Source organism: Hypanus sabinus, chromosome 15 (assembly GCF_030144855.1).
Source record: "Hypanus sabinus isolate sHypSab1 chromosome 15, sHypSab1.hap1, whole genome shotgun sequence".
Lineage (NCBI taxonomy): Eukaryota > Metazoa > Chordata > Chondrichthyes > Myliobatiformes > Dasyatidae > Hypanus > Hypanus sabinus.
The window spans coordinates 13,760,029-13,781,031 of record NC_082720.1 but is presented as its reverse complement, the minus strand read 5'-3'; the positions used below and the strand labels follow the sequence as shown (position 1 = coordinate 13,781,031).

The 21,003-nt window shown below is 45.9% G+C and overlaps 1 protein-coding gene across 4 annotated transcripts in view; it reads left to right on the top strand.

Moving 5' to 3' along the window:
- LOC132405309 (dihydropyrimidinase-related protein 3-like) overlaps positions 1-21,003 on the top strand; it is a 235,740-nt gene that overhangs the window by 189,969 nt on the left and 24,768 nt on the right. For all 4 annotated transcript variants that reach the window (XM_059990017.1, XM_059990016.1, XM_059990019.1 and 1 more), the window contains exon 12: positions 13,146-13,325. In XM_059990017.1, coding sequence (XP_059846000.1) covers positions 13,146-13,325 — 180 coding nt within the window. The remainder of the gene's footprint in view (positions 1-13,145; positions 13,326-21,003) is intronic.

Genomic DNA, 21,003 nt, shown 5'->3' with positions numbered 1-21,003 from the left:
CATAAATTCAACTTTGCATTCCCACCTACTTCTTCCCTTTCCTTAACACAAATGCATGTACCTTTGCTTTGAAGTTATTCAAAGATTCATCACAAACAAGATAAAATCTGCAGATGTTGGAAATTGTGTGTGTGTGAGTGGCTTCAAAGGTTCATTGTACTTTGACTAAGGAAATTCCAAAGAAAAGGTTGCCACACTTATCTTCAGGGATATCTTGTATTTATAAATTTGGACCCTGTTTCTAGATTTCTAACAAGAGAATCAGAATTAGGTTGATTAAGACTGCAACAGTATTGTGACAGTACAGTGCAATATGTAAAATACGGTATAAATTACAGTAAGAAATGCATATACTGTATAGTTATGTCCCCGAATCTGGTGAAAAGGTAATATCCTCTACATGTCTGTCCTGTCAAGACCAATCTGTCCTTATGTTGTGCAATTAAATATTTTAAACCTGATAAAAGAAAGGCAGAAGGAAGGTTAAAGCCTTTGTGTGCAAAAAGAAAATTTGAATGTAAAAGTTCGTAAGCACACAGCGGGTGACATAGCAGTATTGCAAGGCTCTGCATTCAAATGTACGGAAATCCAGGGATTTTGACAAGCACCAGCAGTTTAGTCAATAGAATTTTGCAGATCTGGAGCCATCAAGGGCACCTTTGGTAACCTGGCTAACACACTAATGGCTAATCCAGAGCAAGCCAGAGTTTAATTGTCTTTCTGGTGAGATTGACAAACATGCCAAATCCAAACAGTTGCATCTTTGAGTGGGTTTGTGGCTTTGGTGGGGGGAGAGGGGGTGTCTTTGAGGAATGCCAGGGGTGTCTTTGAGGAAGTCTATTTGCAGACTTTCCCATGAGTTTCATTGTTTCCTGGTAAGTTGTGGACTTGAAATTTTGAAGCAACTTTTTATAATTGACTGAGAAGGAGTAGCAAAACCTTATTTAGCTACCTACTTAGTGTAAAGTAGTTTACATGTTTCAAATTGGATCAGCAAGTTGATTGACAAAGGAAGAATTAGTTTGTAGCTGGAATTATTTTATTAGGGGACAGGCAGAGATGCCGGTGTATTCCTGAGAGAAATTGGTATAGGTTATTTTTGCTTGTTATCAAATGCCCATTGGAACTTTAAGGTGAGCACTCACAGTTTATGCCCAGATAGCCAAATGTCCTGCTGGCATTTCTGTACAATGTCCTGGGTATGTTACTCAAAATGGCCTCTTTGGTTTGTTACAAGTAGGAATGTTTCTTTGTCGGATAAGTGTTTCTCTCGCCGTTGCTTCACTTTAGAATGGCTGATATGGTAATTGTATTCATTTGTTAATCAATGGGGAATGTCATTGTGTCTTGTGATGCTGGGAACTTGGGGGAGGGGTTTTCGCGGGTTTTTTTGGGGGCGGGAGGAGGAGGTCGAGGAAGGTGGACGTGCGTGGCACTGCTCGGAAGACCCCCGGGCGTGGTCCTAGGGGCGAAGACGTGGAGGTCGGAGGCAAGCGACGATGGGTCGATTGGTTCGTTGATTGAGCTCCAACGAGTGCACTGAACAGACTGAACTTTGATAAGTTGGCGCCTTTTGTTTTTTTCCTTATATATATATTGTATTGCCTACTACTCTTTTAATTTTAGTAAACTCTTTAAAGTGTATGTCATAACGGTATTTGTTGTGGGTTTGATACTGTTGGCGGGCGCGAGGCAATAACTCGATTCTCACAGCACCTGCGTGTACGGGAGGTGGGTTGGAGAGTGGCTGGATCTCCTTTTTCCCCTAGACATATACCAGCCTGTGGGTAAGTGTTACATTTGTGGGGTGCTCGTCCCGGATTGGATTGTCAGGGGCTGTGGAATCGCGCAGGCAGCAGAGCGGAGATGGACAGAGATAAGTTTGTTGGTGCCAGTTTGAAGGTGTACCAGTACAGTACACATGCGTAGTGAGCGGAGTGGATGTTCGAGTTTCGGGAGACGCGATAGTGCGGGGTTTAAGTTCGGTGAAGGGTATTGGGCAGGTAGAATTGGTAGCTAGACGGTGTGGTAAAGAGGTAGAGTCTAGCTGGGTGTTGGTTCGTACGAGTGCGGAAGTCAGGACGGTGGAACTGCCGGCGACGGTCAGTGTACTGGGGGAGGAGGGGCCATGGGGGCTCCACTTCTACAAGGATGAGGCTGAGGAGACATCGGGGGAAGAGCTAGAGGTGGACCCCAGAGAGGTGCCCGGCACTGGTAAAGGGAGGTGGGAGGAGGGAGTCGTGACTAAGCCCCGCCCCCCCAGGTAGGGTGGAAGCCTCGGAGCTGGCAGCCGCACTTAATTCCCTGGTGGGGGTGGCCGAGAGGCCACGGCTGAAGCTGGGGGTGTTCTCCGGAGCCAAGCCTGCTCCGGATGGGGAGGTGGACTATGAGACCTGGATCGAGCATACGTCTTTGATGTTAGAGGAGTGGCCAGGCTCAGAGGAGGAGAAGAGACAGCGATTGGTGGGAAGTTTGAGGGGTTTAGCAGCCAAAACCGTCCGGGAGTTGAAAGCTGAGAAACCTGGAGCCTCAGTGGAGGAATGCCTAGAAGTTTTGGAGGGAGCGTTTGGGTTGTCAGGGGAACCCTGGCTGCTTTTAGCAGAGTTCCAATGCCTGGAACAATGGAGAGGGGAAAAGCTCTCAGAGTACATATTTAGGATGGAGGGGATTCTCTCAGGGCTGCGGCGCGGGCGGGGGTAGTGAAGGCGCCTGACGTGGCTAGCGTGAGGATGAGTCAGATATTCAGTGGCTCTCTGGAGGAGGACAAGGTGGCGTGGACTATCCGGCAGGCTTATAGGAAAGGTCCCCCTCCATCCTTCGGGCAATTGATTAGAGAGGTGCGAGAGGAAGAGAGAGTGTTGGGGCGGAAAAGGGGCGCGGGCCTACGGGAGCGATCCTCAGCGATACAGGAAGTGGTGGCTGGGTGGAGGAATGACAATCCCCTGGGGAGTAGGGAACCCCCTTTGGAGGGGAGGGACAGGGGAGGTACCTACTCTCAGGGGCGATCAGTGCAGTGGATTGGGAGCAGGAGCCGTCCTGGGAGAGGAGGGGTGGCAGGCAGCGTGTGCTTTAACTGTGGGAAAGAGGGGCATTTCAGGCGGGACTGTGTAAGGCCGAGGGTGTGCTATAGCTGTGGAGAGGAGGGACACTTTAGGTTGGATTGTGAGAGACAAGGAGTCCCACGGAGGACAAGCCTCCCTATGACTAAAGGAACATGTTCCCAGAGATCAGCCGGAAGACCACCGGGTGCCCACGCCTCTATTCCGGATGGGCTGGTAGGACCCCGTGCCAGTGTGGGTCTACGGATAGAGGGAATTTACGCAAAAGCCGTTCTTGATACGGGATCGCAGGTGACCTTATTGTACCGGTCTTTCTACAATCAATATCTAAAGCATTTGCCTGTAACCCCATTTGACGCCCTGCAGATTTGGGGTGTGAGCGAGGGTGACTACCCGTACGATGGGTACCTATCGGTGAGATTGGAGTTCTCAGAGGGCGATGTGGGAGTGTCTGAAGCTATTGAGACGTTGGTGTTGGTGTGTCCTGACCCGGTGGAAACCGGTGGTGCTGCCCTCCTGGTGGGGACTAACTCCCCTGTTGTCTGATGGCTCCTGGGAGCTTGTAAGGAGAAAGCGGGGGAACGCTTTCTGGAGACCCTCTCGGTGCATCCAGTGTTTCGAGCGGTGTTCGCAGAAGGGGTTGCCTCCCAAGGGCTGGACCCGGAGTGTAAACGAGGGACGGTGTGGTGTACGCAGGCGAGGCCCAAGGTGATCCGACCAGGGGAGGTAGCACTAGTGATGGGGACCCCCAGATTCCCAGGAGTGCCGACGGGAGAAGCCCTGTTAGTAGACACCCCAGACGATCTTGAAGGGGAGACCCGATTTCCGGCGGGGGCGCTGGTGAGGCCCGAAGTGCAGAGACCAGGGGTGGTACATGCAAGGCGTATAGCTATAAGTGTCAGGAACACCACGGCAAGAGAAATCACCTTTAAGAGGGGAATGCCGCTGGCACATCCGTTCCCGGTGACGGTAATGTCTAGCGCACCAGTGAGGACCCCTAACGGGGAGGGATCGGAGCATCGAAGGGAGCTGACTGCTGAAGCCTTTAACTTCGGGGATTCCCCAGTGTCGCCGGAGTGGAAACACCGGCTAGTGGAGAAGATGCTGAAGATGGAAACTGTTTTTTTCTCGGGGCGAGTTTGATGTTGGCTGCGCCAAAAGCACTCGCCACACCATCCGGGTGACGGAGGACACCCCGTTTCGAGAGAGATCCCGGCGGCTGGCTCCAGTAGATGTTGAGGACGTGCGACAGCACTTGTGCAAGTTGAAGGAGGCCGGAATCATAGCTGAGTCTCGAAGTCCCTATGCGTCCCCAATAGTGGTGGCACGGAAGAAGAATGGGCGAGTGCGCATGTGTGTTGACTACAGGACGTTGAATCGGCGAACTGTCCCTGATCAATATACTGTCCCAAGGGTCGAGGATGCGTTGGCTTGCCTGAGCGGTACGAAGTGGTTCAGTGTGCTGGATTTAAGAAGTGGGTATTACCAGATCCCGATGAGTGCAGCCGATAAAGAGAAGACAGCCTTTATCTGCCCACTGGGGTTCTTTCAGTTCGAACGAATGCCCCAAGGCATATCGGGAGCCCCAGCCACCTTCCAGAGGCTCATGGAGAGAACTGTGGGGGATATGAATCTGTTGGAGGTGCTGGTGTACCTGGACGATCTGATAGTGTTTGGATCAACTTTGGAGGAACATGAGGAGAGGCTGTTGAAGGTGTTGGGCCGGCTTAATGAAGAAGGGTTGAAGCTTTCCCTGGACAAATGCCAGTTCTGCAAGTCGTCGGTTAGCTACGTTGGCCATATCATTTCGCGAGAGGGAGTGGCTACTGATCCAACCAAGATAGAGGCCGTGACCACCTGGCCGAGACCCCAGAAAGTGGGTGCTCTGCGCTCATTTTTGGGGTTCTGTGGGTATTACCAGCGATTTGTGAAAGGATACGCCAAAGTGTGTCACCCGTTGACTCAGTTGTTGTGTGGCTATCCCCCAGTGGGGAAGAAGAGGACGGGGAACCAGAGGCAGGACGCTGGAGGATACTGGAACCCGGCGGAACCTTTTGGCTCGAAATGGGATGATCAATGTGAAGAGGCGTTCCGATCTTTGAAAAGGTCCCTGACCCAGGCCCCGGTGTTGGCTTTTGCCGATCCCCAGAAGCCATATGTGCTGCACACGGATGCCAGCCGAGAGGGTCTCGGGGCTGTTCTGTACCAGGAGCATGGCAAAGCATTGAGGCCTTTGTCAGCCGAAGCTTGTCGCCATCGGAGAGAAACTATCCCACTCACAAGTTGGAGTTCCTGGCGCTGAAGTGGGCGGTGGTGGACAAGCTGGGCGATTACCTGTACGGAGCCAAGTTTGAGGTGAGAACGGATAACAATCCTCTCACTTATATTTTGACTTCGGCGAAGCTGGATGCCACAGGACATCGGTGGCTGGTGGCCTTGTCGGTATATGATTTCAGCCTGAGGTACCGCCCCGGAAGCAAGAATGTCGATGCGGATGCATTGTCTCGTCGGGAGCCGGGGGAGGAGGAGAGGGACGAGGAGTGGGAGAGTGTTCCTGCCCCTGGAGTGAAGGCGATGTGTCAGTTTGTTATCACCGTGAAGGCCGAGGGAAGAGGGAGGCTGGAACGAGCCGTGGACCATTAGGGGGTTTTTGACGACGCCATACCCCTAGTTTACTGTGACCTGACCGCACTGGGGACTAAACAGTTGCCGGAACTGAGTCCGGGGGAAGTGATAGCTGCTCAGCAATTTGCAATTGGACCTGGTATGTATGTATGAATTTGGGACTCCCTGGTAAGCACAAGTTGGCAGATCGATGGGCGGCCAGCCCCTATGTAATAGAGAGCCAGATGCCGAACCTGCCCGTTTACCGGGTGAAACCCGAGGATGGAAAAGGGCCTATCAAGGTACTCCATAGGAATCACCTGCTGCCACTGGGTCAAGCGGTGCAGGTGGATAAGGAGCCCGAGTGGGAGGTTACGCCCAGTACAAGGACTCTGCGAGGGAGCGGAGAACGGGAAGAGCCTGCTGCTGAAGAGCGGGGACGGGTCCCTCACCCGGGAATGGCTACCGATTCAGAGGAGGACGACTCAGATGAGTGGGTCCTGTTCCCATTCGCTGTCGCTCCAGTACCAGGAGAGGAGGCTCCTGGCCCTTCCCATACTTAATTGGGTGAGAGGAGGGAAGGTCTTGAGGGTCAGATGGAGAGGCAGCCTACATTGGTGGGAGAGAGGGTGGAACCCGAGCGTGAGCCGGAGAGATCTCAGGTGAGGGAGGACCCCTGTGAGGAAGGGGGTGCGGGTCTGTCAGGTAGACCTGGGGTGTCCGAGACAGTGGGTTCGCAGGTGACGAGGGAGCCCAGTGGGGCAGAAGGGGTATGGAGATCTCAGAGGATTAGGCGCCCCCCGGAGCGGTTGACATATGTGGTACCGGGAGAACCGAGTGTGATTTCTACTGCTCTGGGTAGTTATGTCACTGCTTTCTGCACCTGGGTTGGGTTTTGTGTGTTGCAAGAAGCTTTGGGGACCTCTAGTAATGCCATGAGGGCATGACATTTGCTGGTGGGGAGAGAATGTACAATGTCCTGTGTATGTTACTCAAAATGGCCTCTTTGGTTTGTTACAAGTAGGAATGTTTCTTTCTCTCGCCGTTGCTTCACTTTAGAATGGCTGATATGGTAATTGCATTCATTTGTTAATCAATGGGGAATGTCATTGTGTCTTGTGATGCTGGGAACTTGGGGGAGGGGTTTTCACGGGTTTTTTTGGGGGCGGGAGGAAGAGGTCGAGGAAGGTGGACGTGCGTGGCACTGCTCGGAAGACCCCCGGGCGTGGTCCTAGGGGCGAAGACGTGGAGGTCGGAGGCAAGCGCCGATGGGTCGATTGGTTCGTTGATTGAGCTCCAACGAGTGCACTGAACAGACTGAACTTTGATAAGTTGGCGCCTTTTGTTTTTTTTCCTTATATATATTGTATTGCCTACTATTTTAATTTTAGTAAACTCTTTAACGGTCATAACGGTATTTGTTGTGGGTTTGATACTGTTGGCGGGCGCGAGGCATAAAACTCGATTCTCACAGCACCTGTGTGTACGGGAGGTGGGTTGGTGAGTGGCTGGATCTCCTTTTTCCCCTAGACATATACCAGCCTGTTGGGTAAGGGTTACATTTGCTTTTTGGTAGATCATGGAAATGGCTCACCTGTGAAGTCCGTGTCGACTTGTGGGCTGTGAGGTGAAGTAGAATACGACAAGAATGGTTTGATTGTGTACGATGGCAAAGTCAAGTGGGACAGTGTACAACCGGAATGTAAAGCATTATCTGAGCTCCTGTTGGATCCTCAGAATTTAAATAACATTACAAAATTCCCACCACACCATTAGGATTTTTTAAACAAAATAACCGGACTGTACCTCTCAAAACTCTTCACTGCGGTTGTTTCAGCAAATAGCAAATATTAAGTACAAGTTGGAAAAGGATAAATAAACAGGCTCTTATTATTTTTGGAATTTAGGAAAGTTATTATCTAGGAATCCATTGGGCCTTTCCCATTCTTTGATAGAGATACCGGGCTAGGAATTTGCACCCGCTGTGGCAGTCAAATCAGACACCTGAGTGTCTATTGGGACTGTCAGCAGGTGAGACCCAGCTTCAGTCCTGACGTGTGTGTGTGGAGGTTGCACGTTTTCCCTGTGCCTCTGCGTATTTCGCCATGGTGCTTCAGCTTCTTGCCACATTCAGAAGCTGGGAGGACTATTGGCTGGTGTAAATTGTCCGTTGTATGTAGGTGAGTGGTAGAATCTGGGGAAAATCGATGGGAACTTGGGAGGAGTGAAAATGGGATTAATGTAGGGTTAGTGCAAGTGGGCAATTGATGATCAGTGTGTGCTGAAGGGCTGTTGTCATGCTGTGCAGCTCTATGCTGGATGATGTATGACCGTCCTGTGTACCAGAAGCTTTCTGTTCTGTGTTGAATAAGACTGACCTATGTGAAGCCACTTTACCAAATTGAATTACAGGTGGTTGAGTTTCTTCCTGTGCTTGGCAGCTGCATCAACTGACTTGAAGTGACCTCTGGAGGGTAGGCTTTGAACTTCCTGCTTATCTGACTGGTGGGAAGAGGAGGAGCAGAGTGCTGGACAAGTTGCATATTACTAGTTCCACTGCCCACTACTCAGTCACACTTGCTTCCCACCACCCTCGAACCTTTTAACCTTCTCCAGCTGCACTTGGGTTTGCAACTGACTGATCACTTTACCTTCATTAGGTGGGAAGGTATTTCAACTGATGGCTACAGCTCACTCATGCTGAACTTGTTAGGCTAGTAGGCTGAGTTTTGCCTTGTTTTCATTAAGGGAACAAGCAGAAATATCTCAGTGTGGCTTTGTGTCAGAATTTATTTCTATTGGCTACAAATACTTCATTTAAAACACCACATGGGATCATCAACACCGTCCTCCTTCTACAAATACACATAAAGTGAAAATTTGGCAAAGTCCTCTCCCAGAAGCCATATCTTAAGAAGCACCTGTCATCACAATGCAATAAATACTTTGCTTTCCATTAATCAGCACTCATTCCCTTTTCTTTTCTGTCCATATTTGCTTCAAACAGGTCTCGAATGAGTCTGTACCACAGCTGTAATATACTATGTTTTACTTTTCCGCTATAATGACTCTTCAGCTTAGCGGAGTGTAGGGTGTCTAGTTCTGGAAATGGAAAGGAAACTTCAATTTGAACACATAGTGGTGGAATTTCAACTTTTGCAATGTTGCAGAGCATATGTCAGTCTCTGAGGGAATTGCATAGCCTGTTATCTATTGCATTTGGATCAACAGAGTGCAGAATTTTTTCAATTCGTATGATTCTGCTATTTTGGTATCATACATTGAAGTTCACAAGGTTAGATTTTGGAATCAGTTTTGGATGGTGGATTCTCCCTTTGGGAGTTTTTAGTGGTCCACCTGGCCTTGTTGGGCCACTGTACCACCAGATTGATTAAAGTTTCCACATTCTTCCCAGACCCCCCCCCCCCCCGCAATTGTTTCTTGCCTTCCTCTGTCAGGTTTTCCCCATCACATCCTTCTGCTAAATACTTTTTCTACTATAAGAAGTCGTTAGAAATCTCCACTCAATTTGGAATCCTCCATACCCCAACTAGAGTTCTTCCATCCCAATTTAACCGCTATCCCCATTTTTGGAGAACTCTACCTTGCTTGGGATCCTGCAACTCCATTCTTTTGCTCACCTATCCTAGGATTTTGAGCACACCATCAAACACACCGTGATCAGCTCTAAGAGCCCCCTGTCCTATTTAAACTCAACATATTTAGCTGAAAAGAGGAACTGTAATGCGGTGTGACAGTCATCTGGGATATATCACTTTGATCTGTTGTGTAGCTTGTTCCTAATGTGACTTAAACGTACTATTACTCGCAGTTCCAGAAGGGAACGTGACAGTTAAATTCCATTTTGTTTTCATATTTTTTCAAGTTCCTCTCAAAATAGAGTTGTTTACCATTCTCTTGTGAGGTCAAACTAAATCATTCAGCATACATTTTTTTGTAGTGAGTCCCTGTTGCCTGCCAGGGTGCATGAAACTTTGTTGCTGTTTGTTCTTCCCCACTCTTCACAGTACCTCATTGCCCATTCTCCTGGACAAGTATCAAGTCTTTTACCCCTGAGCAAGAACATCCAGCTCTGTCTGAGGGAGTGTGTGAACTTAGAGAGGTGGAGGTCACAGCTTAGAGTGCTGAACCAGGGAATGGCTCTAAGGAATTTGACTGAACCTAATTTTGTGTGACTTGTTTTTTGTGCTGAGCTGCCTGTAGCCCAGCCTGTCATAACACTGCTGCCTTTTTGGAGCTCATATCTCTTAAGATGGGAAATAATATGAATTCTAGATTGTTTTCCAGTCCCTTTCAGAGAGGCTGAGCTGAAAATTCATAGCTCGGAGCTTTCATGACAGGGAAAACAAGTAATTAAATTCTGAGCTTCCGATTTGTCTGTAATATGGGAGCAACTTTGAACATGAAGCTGCTTCAGCTCGGTTAGTTGTTGAGATAAGCAACTTCAAATGTTTAGATGATCCCAGTTACACTTTATGGTGGTGATTCACCCCCCCCCCCCAAACATATGTCTCAAATACTGTCCTTTTGCAGTAGTTCTTGCAATTATTTATGTTTATTTATTGAGATACAGTACTGAACGAGCCCTTTTGGTCCTTCAGGCTTCACCGCCCAGTAATCCACCAATTTAATCCTAGCCTTATCACAGGACAGTTTACAGTGACCAGTTATCCTACCAAATGGTACGTCTTTGGCCTGTGGTCATGGAGAGAATGTACAAGCTCCTTACAGACAGCGGCAGAAATCGAAACCAGGTCAAATCCATCTCCCACTCTCAGCAGTTTCTACAGGTGCACCACAGGAAACATCTTACCTGGGTGCATCACAGCTTTGTGTGGTAACCATTCTGCCCAAGACTGCAAAGGATTGTGAACACAGCCCAAGCCATCATAAACACCAACCTCCACTCCATTGACTTTGTGTGTACTTCTCGGCTGTTTGCAGAATGTAGCCAGCATGCTGAAGGACCCCTCCCACTCCAGTCATTCACTTTTGTCATCCCTCCCACTGGGTAGAAGCTCAAGAACACTTACTGCTAACCTTAAAGACACTTCTTTAATGTGCCAAAGGTGAACTCTTGGACTTTTAATGTACCTTGTAATGACCCTTACCCCCTAAGCGTCTACCTGTATTGTACTTTCTGAGTAACTGTAAAACTATATTCTATATCTTGTATTTTTTAAACTACCGTGATGTACTTGTGTATGACATGCAAACAAAAGTGTTCACTCTATTTTGGTACTTGTGAAAATAATAAACAGTTGCCAGTTTTAGTCATGTATTCTTGCTGGTTCTGAATCTGTTCTGTCTTGGGGTTCAAATGTAAATTTCTTGCCCGAGGGATTAATTACTGAGAAAGTGTTCCTATTTAAGTTCAGGCAGTGAATATTGGCAGGGTATGAAGTGAGTAAATTGGCTGCTTATTATCGCATGTATCAATATATAGTGAAAAACGTATCAATTCATTATATATTGCATTGAGGTAGTACAAGGTAAAACTATTGCAATGTAAAATAAAGTGTTTTTCCTACTAAGTGTAGTGCAGGTAGACAATAAGGTGCAAGGTTGCATCAAAGTAGATCTTGAGGTCAGCAGCCCACCTTATATTAGGTGCCATTTAGTCATCGTGTAACAGAAAAAATGTTGTCCTTGAGCTTGATGGTAAATGCATTCAGACTGTTTATATTTTCTTCCCAATTGTGGGAGGGGGATTGTTGTCCTTGATGGTAAATGCTTTCAGACTGTTTATATTTTCTTCCCAATTGTGTGTGTGTGGGGGGGGGGGGGATTGTGGAAAGAGAGAATGTCTCAAGTGGATGTGATCTCTGATTACGCTGGCTGTTACACCAAGGCATCGACAAATATAGACACAGTCTGTGGAGGAGTGGCTGATGTACTGAACTGTGTCCTCCACTATCTGGAGTTTCTTGCTCATCATGGACAGAGCAGTTGCTACACCAAGCAGTGATGCAGCTGGATAGAATGTTTTCTATGATGCATCAATAATAATTGGTGAGAGTCAAAGGAGGCCTGCCAAACTTCTATAGCCTACTGAGGAAACAGAGGTGCTGGTGAGCTTTTCTAACTGTAGTATAAGCATGGTAGGACTGGGACAGGCTGTTGGTGATGTTCACTCCTTGGAACTTGGAAGTTCTCACTCTCAACCTCTACATCACTGATGTGACAAGGAGCATGTGACCACCCCCTTTATGAAGTCAATGACCAACTCTCATTTTGCTGACTTTGAGGGAAAGGCTATCAACATGAAACCATGTCACTAGGCTCTCCATCTCTTCTGTTTTCTGACTCACTGTTTTTTTGAGAGAGAGAGAGAGAGGGAGACTGCGACAGTAGTATCATCTGAAAAGTTGGAGATGCAGAATCTGGCCGTGCAATGATGAGTGTACGAGGATTAGAGTAGGGACTGAGGATGCAGCCTTGTGGGACACCTTTTTTGAGGGTACTTTTGCCCGGAGGTGTTGCGGCATGTCATTACTGAATGTGGTCTGTTGGTCAGGAAGTCAAGGATCTAGTTGCAAGGGAGATGTTGAGTCCCACATTCAGGAGTTTGGGGATGAGTTTGTTTGGAATTAAAATATTGAAGCTCACATTAATTCAATAAATAGTAGTCTAACAGAGATGTGTTTATTGTCCTGATGCTCCAGAGATGAGTGTAGGGCAGGGAGATGGCAGTTACTTATGGTGGAGACTCATAGCATCATCATCAATAAATTGTAATGGGATTCATTGCCATTGATCAGACTGACTTCATTTTCAACACGCCTCTGTTAAGTCCCCAGAGGCAGGCCACTTTGAGAGCTATATTGTTCACAGATCAAAATAAGCTTGGTATTTACCTGTGTGGTCAAAAGAGTGTCTTGATTTTAATCAAAAACAATTGAATCAAATGTTGAGCTGGTGCTCATTCCTCCCTTTAAAGATAAAAACAGTCTGCTGGAAACATTTAGTAAGTCAGATAGTGTTTGTGGAAAGTGAAATAGAGTGAACGTTTTAGATGCAAGATCTTTCCAGGCTGGAAAAGAAAGACCATAAGATATTGGAGCAGGATTTGGTCATTTGGCAGGAAACATGACAGCAGATCTTCAATAGTGAAAGTTTCCAGCATTTTGTGTCTTCATATTGGATTTTAAACATCTGCAGTTTTTTGTTTCTTCATGATACCTGTTTGCTTACAGGTATATGTAAATTTATTGGGAACCGTTTTGGCAGTAGACATGTTAACCACCTGTTAAACTCCTTATCTTTTTCCTTTCTCCACTTTGCATTATTAATCAAAGGCCTCTTTTGTTGATGTAATTTTGATTAAGTAACACTAGTTCCAATTTCCTTGCCACTCTAAATGAATTAAGATTTAGTACTTTGAAATTTTTCTGCTGATGTTGAAGTATGTGTAGAACTTTGTTAATCATTTCCTTTTGATCTTTTTCCCTTTCTGCCTAGGCTGCTGAGTACAACATCTTTGAGGGGATGGAGTTAAGTGGGGCTCCTGTTGTTGTCATTAGTCAGGGGAAGATCGTGCTGGAAGATGGAAACCTTCATGCCACCCCAGGAAACGGGCGCTTTGTCCCTTGTAAGCCCTTCTCAGACTATGTACACAAGCGCATCAAGGCACGAAAACAGGTAAGGCGCCCACGGTTTGCAGGAAGAACCATCAGTTATTTCAGAAGCACAAGAAATTCTGTCGATGCTGGAGCAACTCACACAAAATGCTATAGGAGCACAGCAGGTCAGGCTGTAGGAAATGAAGAGTCGATATTTCTAGATTCTGCTCTCCAGAACCAGTCACCTCTCCTGCTCCAGGTCCCTCTTTAAAATGCGTCCTGTTGATCAGTTTGTTCTTTGGTCATTTGTACCCATGGGGCTCCACATCTGATTGGTTTGCTTTTAAGTGTCTGGTCAGGTTTTTTACCGAAGGCAGGAAAAATACAGGTTATTATTTTTGCTATACGTTTAGGTGAATGGCAGTGATGGGGAATGTGACACTGTTACAATATATTCAGTTGATTTGAGGGTTGCATTGAAGCCGCTCAATGTGATGGGAATAGTGGGAGATGTTTGAATGATGAACTGCTATGTGACACAATTCATCGAATTGGTGGGTGTATTTCCTCCAGCATTGACCATTCCTGCTTTTTGGGAGTTATAGTTGATGATTGTGGAATTGGGAATGTGCCTGGGAATCTGTCAGTCTTTTGTTTGTGGAAATGTGCAAGTAAAGTAACTCTAGTCACCCTTAGAATATGTTTTTCGAGACTCGTGAACCCAGTGGTTCAAGAACGTGCAATCCATCATTAAGGACCCTCACTACCTGGGACTTGCCTCCTTCCCATTACTGCCAACAGGAGCCTAAAGACCCACACTCAATATTTTAGGAACAACTCCTTTCACTCTGCCGTCAGATTTCTGAAAGATCCATGTAACCATGAACACTATTTTGCTCTTCCACTTCTGTACTTTTTGTTGCAAATTGTAGTAACCTTTTCATGCCTTGCACTGTACTGCTGCCACAAAACCTGAGTTTGATATCTGGAGCCTTCTGGGAGAAGTTTCAGTGTGTCGGCTGAGCCTAGGCTTTAATGCCTTGGAGTTCTCTGCTTGGTAAGCAGAAAAGCAGAGCGTGAGTCAAAGCCCATTGCCCACCTGTGAAGGTTTGCTGATGACACCTAAAGGTGCAGCCATGTCATGTGACATGACACTCATAATGATTCCACTAGGCTGGTGCCCACCTCTGAGGTGGCATTACCTGCTGCAGTTGTCCACCTTTCTAGAGTTCTCATCACACGCTCTCTCACTTTCAACTGCCCCCACACCTGCCCCACAGCCTCTTTTTTCCCCCCAGATCCATTGTTATGGGATTCCCTCTCTCTCACCTGGGGAATGTGGAAACTTTGCATTGCCCCTCAATCATTCCTAAAATAGTCTCCATCTCACTAGTCCTGCCTATGGCATAGTTGTAATTAACACATGCGGTATGATTTTCATTTCTTCCAGGGTTTTAATTTAGAGGCCAGTCACTGTATCCTGGATCCGCCAAGTTTGTTCTAGAAGATTGGCATCCTTGCCCTGACTGAAATTGAAGGTGACGGTGCCTACTGGGTGCTGGCACAGGGAATGGCTAATCCTTTCCTCTGCCCCTTTAAACATGGCTACCTGCCATGTACCTGCACCTGAAGTTCCTGAGGGAGATGCTGTCACTGTCCTAAATCACTTTTAATTAGTCTCAGGCTTTTGAGATGTGATTATCTTTGTGGTTATCAGGCTCCTGCAGGAAATGATAAACCCAGTGATATGTTGGAGGGAGGGATTATTCAGGCCTAACAGCAGAACCACACCCCCACCCACCCTTCTTTGCTTGGGCAACAGCCTGATACTCCTTCAGTATTTGTTCCAGAGTCACAGCTGGAGAGAAAGATTTATTCCCAGAAATTCAGGGTGAATTGAAGGCAGAAGCACACAGTGCCATCTCTCCTCTGCCTGTGAGTTCATACATGAAGTTGTTTGGGGGATGAATGACAGGCTTAGATTCTGAACTGGATCTTTGAACTTTTGAGACAGATTATAGACCCAGATGTAGTACCAGGCATATTGCAGAGCCAGGGCTTGTTAAGTTGACAATCCCAAAGGTGATATTAATATGCCTTAGCACAACTGGTTTAATCTGCTTCAGATGAATGGAAGGATATGAGAGTACCTACCTTTAAAGCAGTGCTCAAAATGAGTGGCTAGAAATTCCCATGTGCCATATGTGGCTAGTTGGGGAGAGGTTTCTCCTTGGCTGCAAGTATTGAATGCAGACAGGGGATTGAGTTGGGTGTGAACACTCCTCTCTGGTGTCTGTTCTCATCAATAGCAGGTGGAGGGGGCAAGGACCACCATTAGTCCATATAGTTACATGCGCTAACCAACAAAGGTGGCCTGTCCCTCCATTCACACACCTACACCAGGAGACCGAACTGCCTCTCTCCATCAGACGGCCTCACAAGTCAGCTCTGCCAAGAGTGGTTTCTCTGCAGTCTGACCTTTCTTTGATAAATCCATCCTCACAAAGAGGGGGGAAGATGAGAATGCCAGACAGTACTGCAGTCAGCCTAAACTGACTTACTGCTGTAATCCTTGGCCTCTCCACTTTAAGTACTGAATTATAACCACTAGCAGGCATGCAGAAAATCTGTTGCATGTCTGCTCACTGCCTTTCCCCTTTGCGCTGTCACTTCCCACATATCTCAAGAGCTCTGGAAAGATACACAATGTCAAAAAGTGAAACCAGTGCAAAAGCCCACATCCAAATCGGGATGGGAACTATGAATTCCTGTTCAGCAGTTAATTCCAGTGGCTGATGAAAGTTGTTTTAGTTCTAAGCTCCCTTTGAAGATCAGTTGGAACCTACCAAATGTTAGGGTTTCTGTCATTGTCTCTGGCTAAACTGGCAGGAAACTTCTAAATGCAGGCTTTTGAAAACTTTTAATCAACAAATATGCAAAGTTTTATCAGATGTGACAGAACGTAATTGCTTGATTTATTTGTGGATTTTGACTCCATTTATTAATATGACAGGACCTGTCTCCCTCCAACCCTTGAGGTGTATTCTGGCTTGGCACTTCCCAATCCCTGCAGGGTACCCTGCCCTGGTTACCTGCCTGCAGTATCCTTTATAGAAAGTGCTCATGTCTTAAGGAAACCATCTTTTTTATAGCTTCATCCATGAACCCAGTCAGACAGACATACATTATTGATCATGTAAATGTGTTTAGAGCTTCCAAGAGCACACTTCGCTCTTGACAAAGAAGGAGTGCCCCAGTTATAGTAGCCATACAAATATAGTATAACACAGAGGAAATTGGTGAAAACTGCTTCGGGTTCCCATAACTTGTGAACTCACTTTCAAGGTCTCTTCATCTTATGTTCTCAATATTACTTGTTTATTTTTTTGTATTTGCAGTTTGCTGTATTTTACACATCGGTTGTTTGTCCCTCTTGTGTACAATTCTTTTCACTGATTCTGTTGCGCTTCTTTGTATTTTCTGTGCATCCCCACAAAAAACAAATCTTTTATGGATATAATAGTAAAAAGAGCGTATGTACTTTGAACTTTGAGTTGAAACTGAACGCGGTATGTTACATTGCATTTGGGTTTGTTATAACACGGCTCAAGCCTGTGGAAAACAATTGGGGTTGCAAGCTGATTGCCAATCATACCATGGTAATTACAACCACATCTGTATATCATGTCTCAGTGGTCTGGTCTGTTGACTCTGCTTGTCATGGTGCACTCCCTCAAGAGCCCATAGTTAGCACAGTGTCCTCTGTGAACTGCCCATATTTGCTCCTCTTTGCTGAAGGACACTGGAATGGAATAGTAAGGGAAGATTTGAACCAGTTGACTTACCCTGAAGGTTGCGGCATTCTGTTGGTCTTGACTAATACTCACTTGAAGTCTGCAGGCTTCAAAAGACACAGCAAGTAGAATAGCGATCTGGTTATATATAATGTGGCCAGATATGACAGAATATCCTGTTACTGACTAGTGCTGCCCTCTGAGAGATGACGGAACTCACGAGAGCATTGGCCTTTGTGCAATGAGGACAAAACCTACCCCTACCTTGCCCAGTCCCTTTCATTTCATATTTAGAATAACATGAACTACCAACCTCCCATCTCATTTTTCCTACCAGTAATTCTTGTCAAACAAAACATTTATTGGCCCCCTGTGTAAAGCATTAGTAAGGCAGAACATAGGGCCTTGTTATCTGTAAAGGGAAAGGTGCTCTGCCCAGCACTTATAATGTATCAGGTGACAACATGTTTAAAGCTGGCTAAGAAATCTAATATTACTTATATTTTTGCCAGCATTTAATGGGATTTTTACATTGTTAGCAAGCACTGGGGCAGAGTAACCCAAGTGCCCCAGACAGTCTAAAGCACAGACTGGTTTTTGTTAACGGAATAAGTAAGTTGTCTGCAAGACAGGGAAGAGCAACCCCCATTTCTGACTTTTGGGTTACTCTTCAAAACATCAGTCTCTGTACCTCCCTCTGCAACTGGATCCTTGACCTCACCAGGAGACCACAATGTATGTGGATCAGAATGAACATCTCCTCCTTGCTGACGATCAACACTGGCACCCCTCAAAGATGTGTGCTTAGCTTACTGTTCGACTGCCTCTGGATCCATAACTGTGTGGGTGGGCACAACTTAAGTGCCATCTATAAATTTACCGACACAATTATTGTTGGTAGAACTCCAGACAATGACAAGGAGGCATATAGCAGCGAGTTACATCAGCTGGTTGAGTGGTGTTGCATTCAGTTACTGCATTAAGATGCAGTAAGTTACTGCATTCAGTAACTGGATGCTTTCAAGAAGGAGCTCGATAGATATCTGATGGATAGGGGGATCAAGGGATATGGGGACAAGGCAGGGACTGGGTATTGATAGTGAATGATCGGCCATGATCTCAGAATGGCGGTGCAGACTCGAGGGGCCGAATGGTCTACTTCTGCACCTATTGTCTATTGTAAGATCAAGGGATTGATCAAGGGAATTCGAGGAAACACACACCAGTCCTGATCGAGGGATCAGCAGTGGGAAGGCTGAGCAGTTTCAAGTTGCTAGGTGACAACATTTCTGAAGATCTGTCCTGGGCCCAACAGGTGGCTGTAATTACAAAGAAGGCACGACATTGGCTATATTTCATTACAAGTTTGAGTAGATTTGACGAATCTGCAAAGACGCTTGCAGATTTCTGCAGATATACTGTTGAGAACATTCTAACTGGTTGTATGACCGTGGAGGGGCTTCTACACAGCACCAGGAAAAGCTGCAGAGAGTTGCCAACTTGGCCACCTCCATCATGGGCACCAGCCACCCAGCACTGAGGATGCTTTCAAGAGGCCATGTCTCGAAAAGGCACCAATAAGGGGATATATACCTTCTCATTGCTACCATCAAGAGGGAGGTACAGGAGCCTAAAGAGAAACACTTAACATTTCTGGAATACATATATAGTACTAAAGTAATTTATATTATTATGTATTGCTGCCACAAAACAACACATTTCATGACTTATTCCCGTGATATTGAACTTGATTCTGATTCAGCAGTTCACTTTGCTCTAACAGAGCTGCTAGAAGGTTCTGTGTTCATGCAGTTGACAGATTCACTCTTCTGGCCAGAACAATACACAATGTTGGCTTTAGGCCACAGCCTTTGCTGGTGTTAAGGAAAATGGTAGTCATGGCTGCTTAGTCGGGTAAGGGTTCATTCAGTCCTGGCATCATAGAAATGTAACAGCAAAGACAGAAGCTATTCAGTGGGATTTAATCTCACTCTTTAATAGGACAACTTTGCCAGTCCTGTTGCTCATCGAATCAGTCACAGAGAGCAGAACTGCACATACTAACCAAGATGCCCTCCTAATCTGTTCCCATTTGCCTGCATATGGCCCTTATCTCTCTGATCCTTTCTTGTTCATGCTCTTACCCAGGTTTTTTAATGTTATTGTACTCTCCTCAACCACTTTCTCTGCTACCATGTTCCATGTGTGCATTGTCAATATATTTCAGTATCTTCATACATTAAAATGAGAGGATAACTGCTCAAGAAAATCGTCACTGGCTTAGATTAAAAAAAGCACAGTAACTTAAGATAAAGAGCTGTCAGAACTAGAGAACTACAAGTATTTGTGTGGAATCATAGTAACTGCCAAAATGAAATGATAACATTACAATTCATCTTTTAAATGAGACTAACCAAAAATAAAATACAAAAGCTGGAAACAGTCAAACACAATAATAAAAATAATACCCTTTGGTCTGTCTGCTATGACACACCTCAAAATAATTTTATTGTTAAGCAACTAACAAATGAGTCTTAAATCTTGAATGTTAGATAAGATTTGCAGGGCTGAGAATTTAAACAAACTTGTTGTCCTGAGATAACAGTGAAAATTTGCACGTGTGATGTTTGGTGCTCATTAAAGTTTGCTAGACATGATTGCTTTGCCCAATAAATAAACAGCTGAAGCACACCTGTGTTGGTCTGCAGTAATATCCAGGGAAGGGAAGGAAGGTCGATCCATCAGAAAGCTCCAGAGACAGCCGTAACCATTCACTTCATCAGCTATAAATCCACCAGCTAATGCTATTAGTGTAGCATTCCTGCACTTAAGGGCAGTTTGACCCCTCCCCCCCCCAGTGGCTCTTTGGTGGGCTGACTGGTGGTGTAGTGGCATCAGCACTGGACTTCAAGGCAGATGGTCCTGAGTTCAAACCCAGCCGGCTCCCAACCTGGCCAGCAGCAGTATCTGCGCAGCAGAAAGACCTGGCAATCTACTTCCGTATCTTGCCATGAAAACCTTACAGACCCTATGGACCGTGAGGTCAGGAGGAGTCGGACTCAACTAAACAACATCAACTATCCTTGGTGGACAAGCAACCTGAACTAGGACTACATGGCAACCGGTCACTTGGTTGGCCAGCGACTCAGATTTACAACACCCTGATAGTAAGAAACAAAAGGACAAAGTAATTGTTTTTGAAGAAAGGTGCATCCTAAGGTCTATTGCTAAATTAGATAGGAATATCTATAATATCCATGGCTGCTGGATTAATTGCCATCATTTTGGTAAAAAGAATATGTGCAGTTAATTTTCATTTATGTCAGAACTTTCAATAACTTCATGTCCCTTCCAACAAGTATTGTTATAGACAAACTGATGATGTTAGGTCAGATACAAAGTCCTGTTCAGTAAAGTAGGATGTGAACAGCAGAGGGGTTAGAGACTGAGATCTAGGTGGATTCAGGTTGTGGGGAATAGAAGCAGACTCCTCCAGTAGTGTACTAAAGATGCCTAAGCAGGCAAATCAGAGTTCTCACTTGGCAGTGGATCAGGAGGACGTTACAAGGGTAATGGAGGATTAAACAAGATAATTTAAACTCTAAAAGTTTTGGGAATAAAGATAGGTTTGAAAGGATATACTTTCTGCCCCAAACCAAACAAAAAATAATAGATGAGACAGCAATAGAAAGTCAGAATCAAATGGAAAGTTTATGAAGGAGAACAACTGTATACCCCAGAAACAGCGGTACAGACAGCTGGAGTTAAAGGATAGAGAACGGAACTGAGAGGATAATGAATGTGCAAGGTTTACAAGATGGTGGAGCAGGTCTGATTGGCCAGAAAAACCTGTTCTCTTCCCTCTATCTCCAGATGAAAGTATACGGCCAGTAATACTTCCCTTATGTATGTTAAGTGAACTTCTCAGCACATCTGGGCATAATGCTTTACAAATGTGCATCA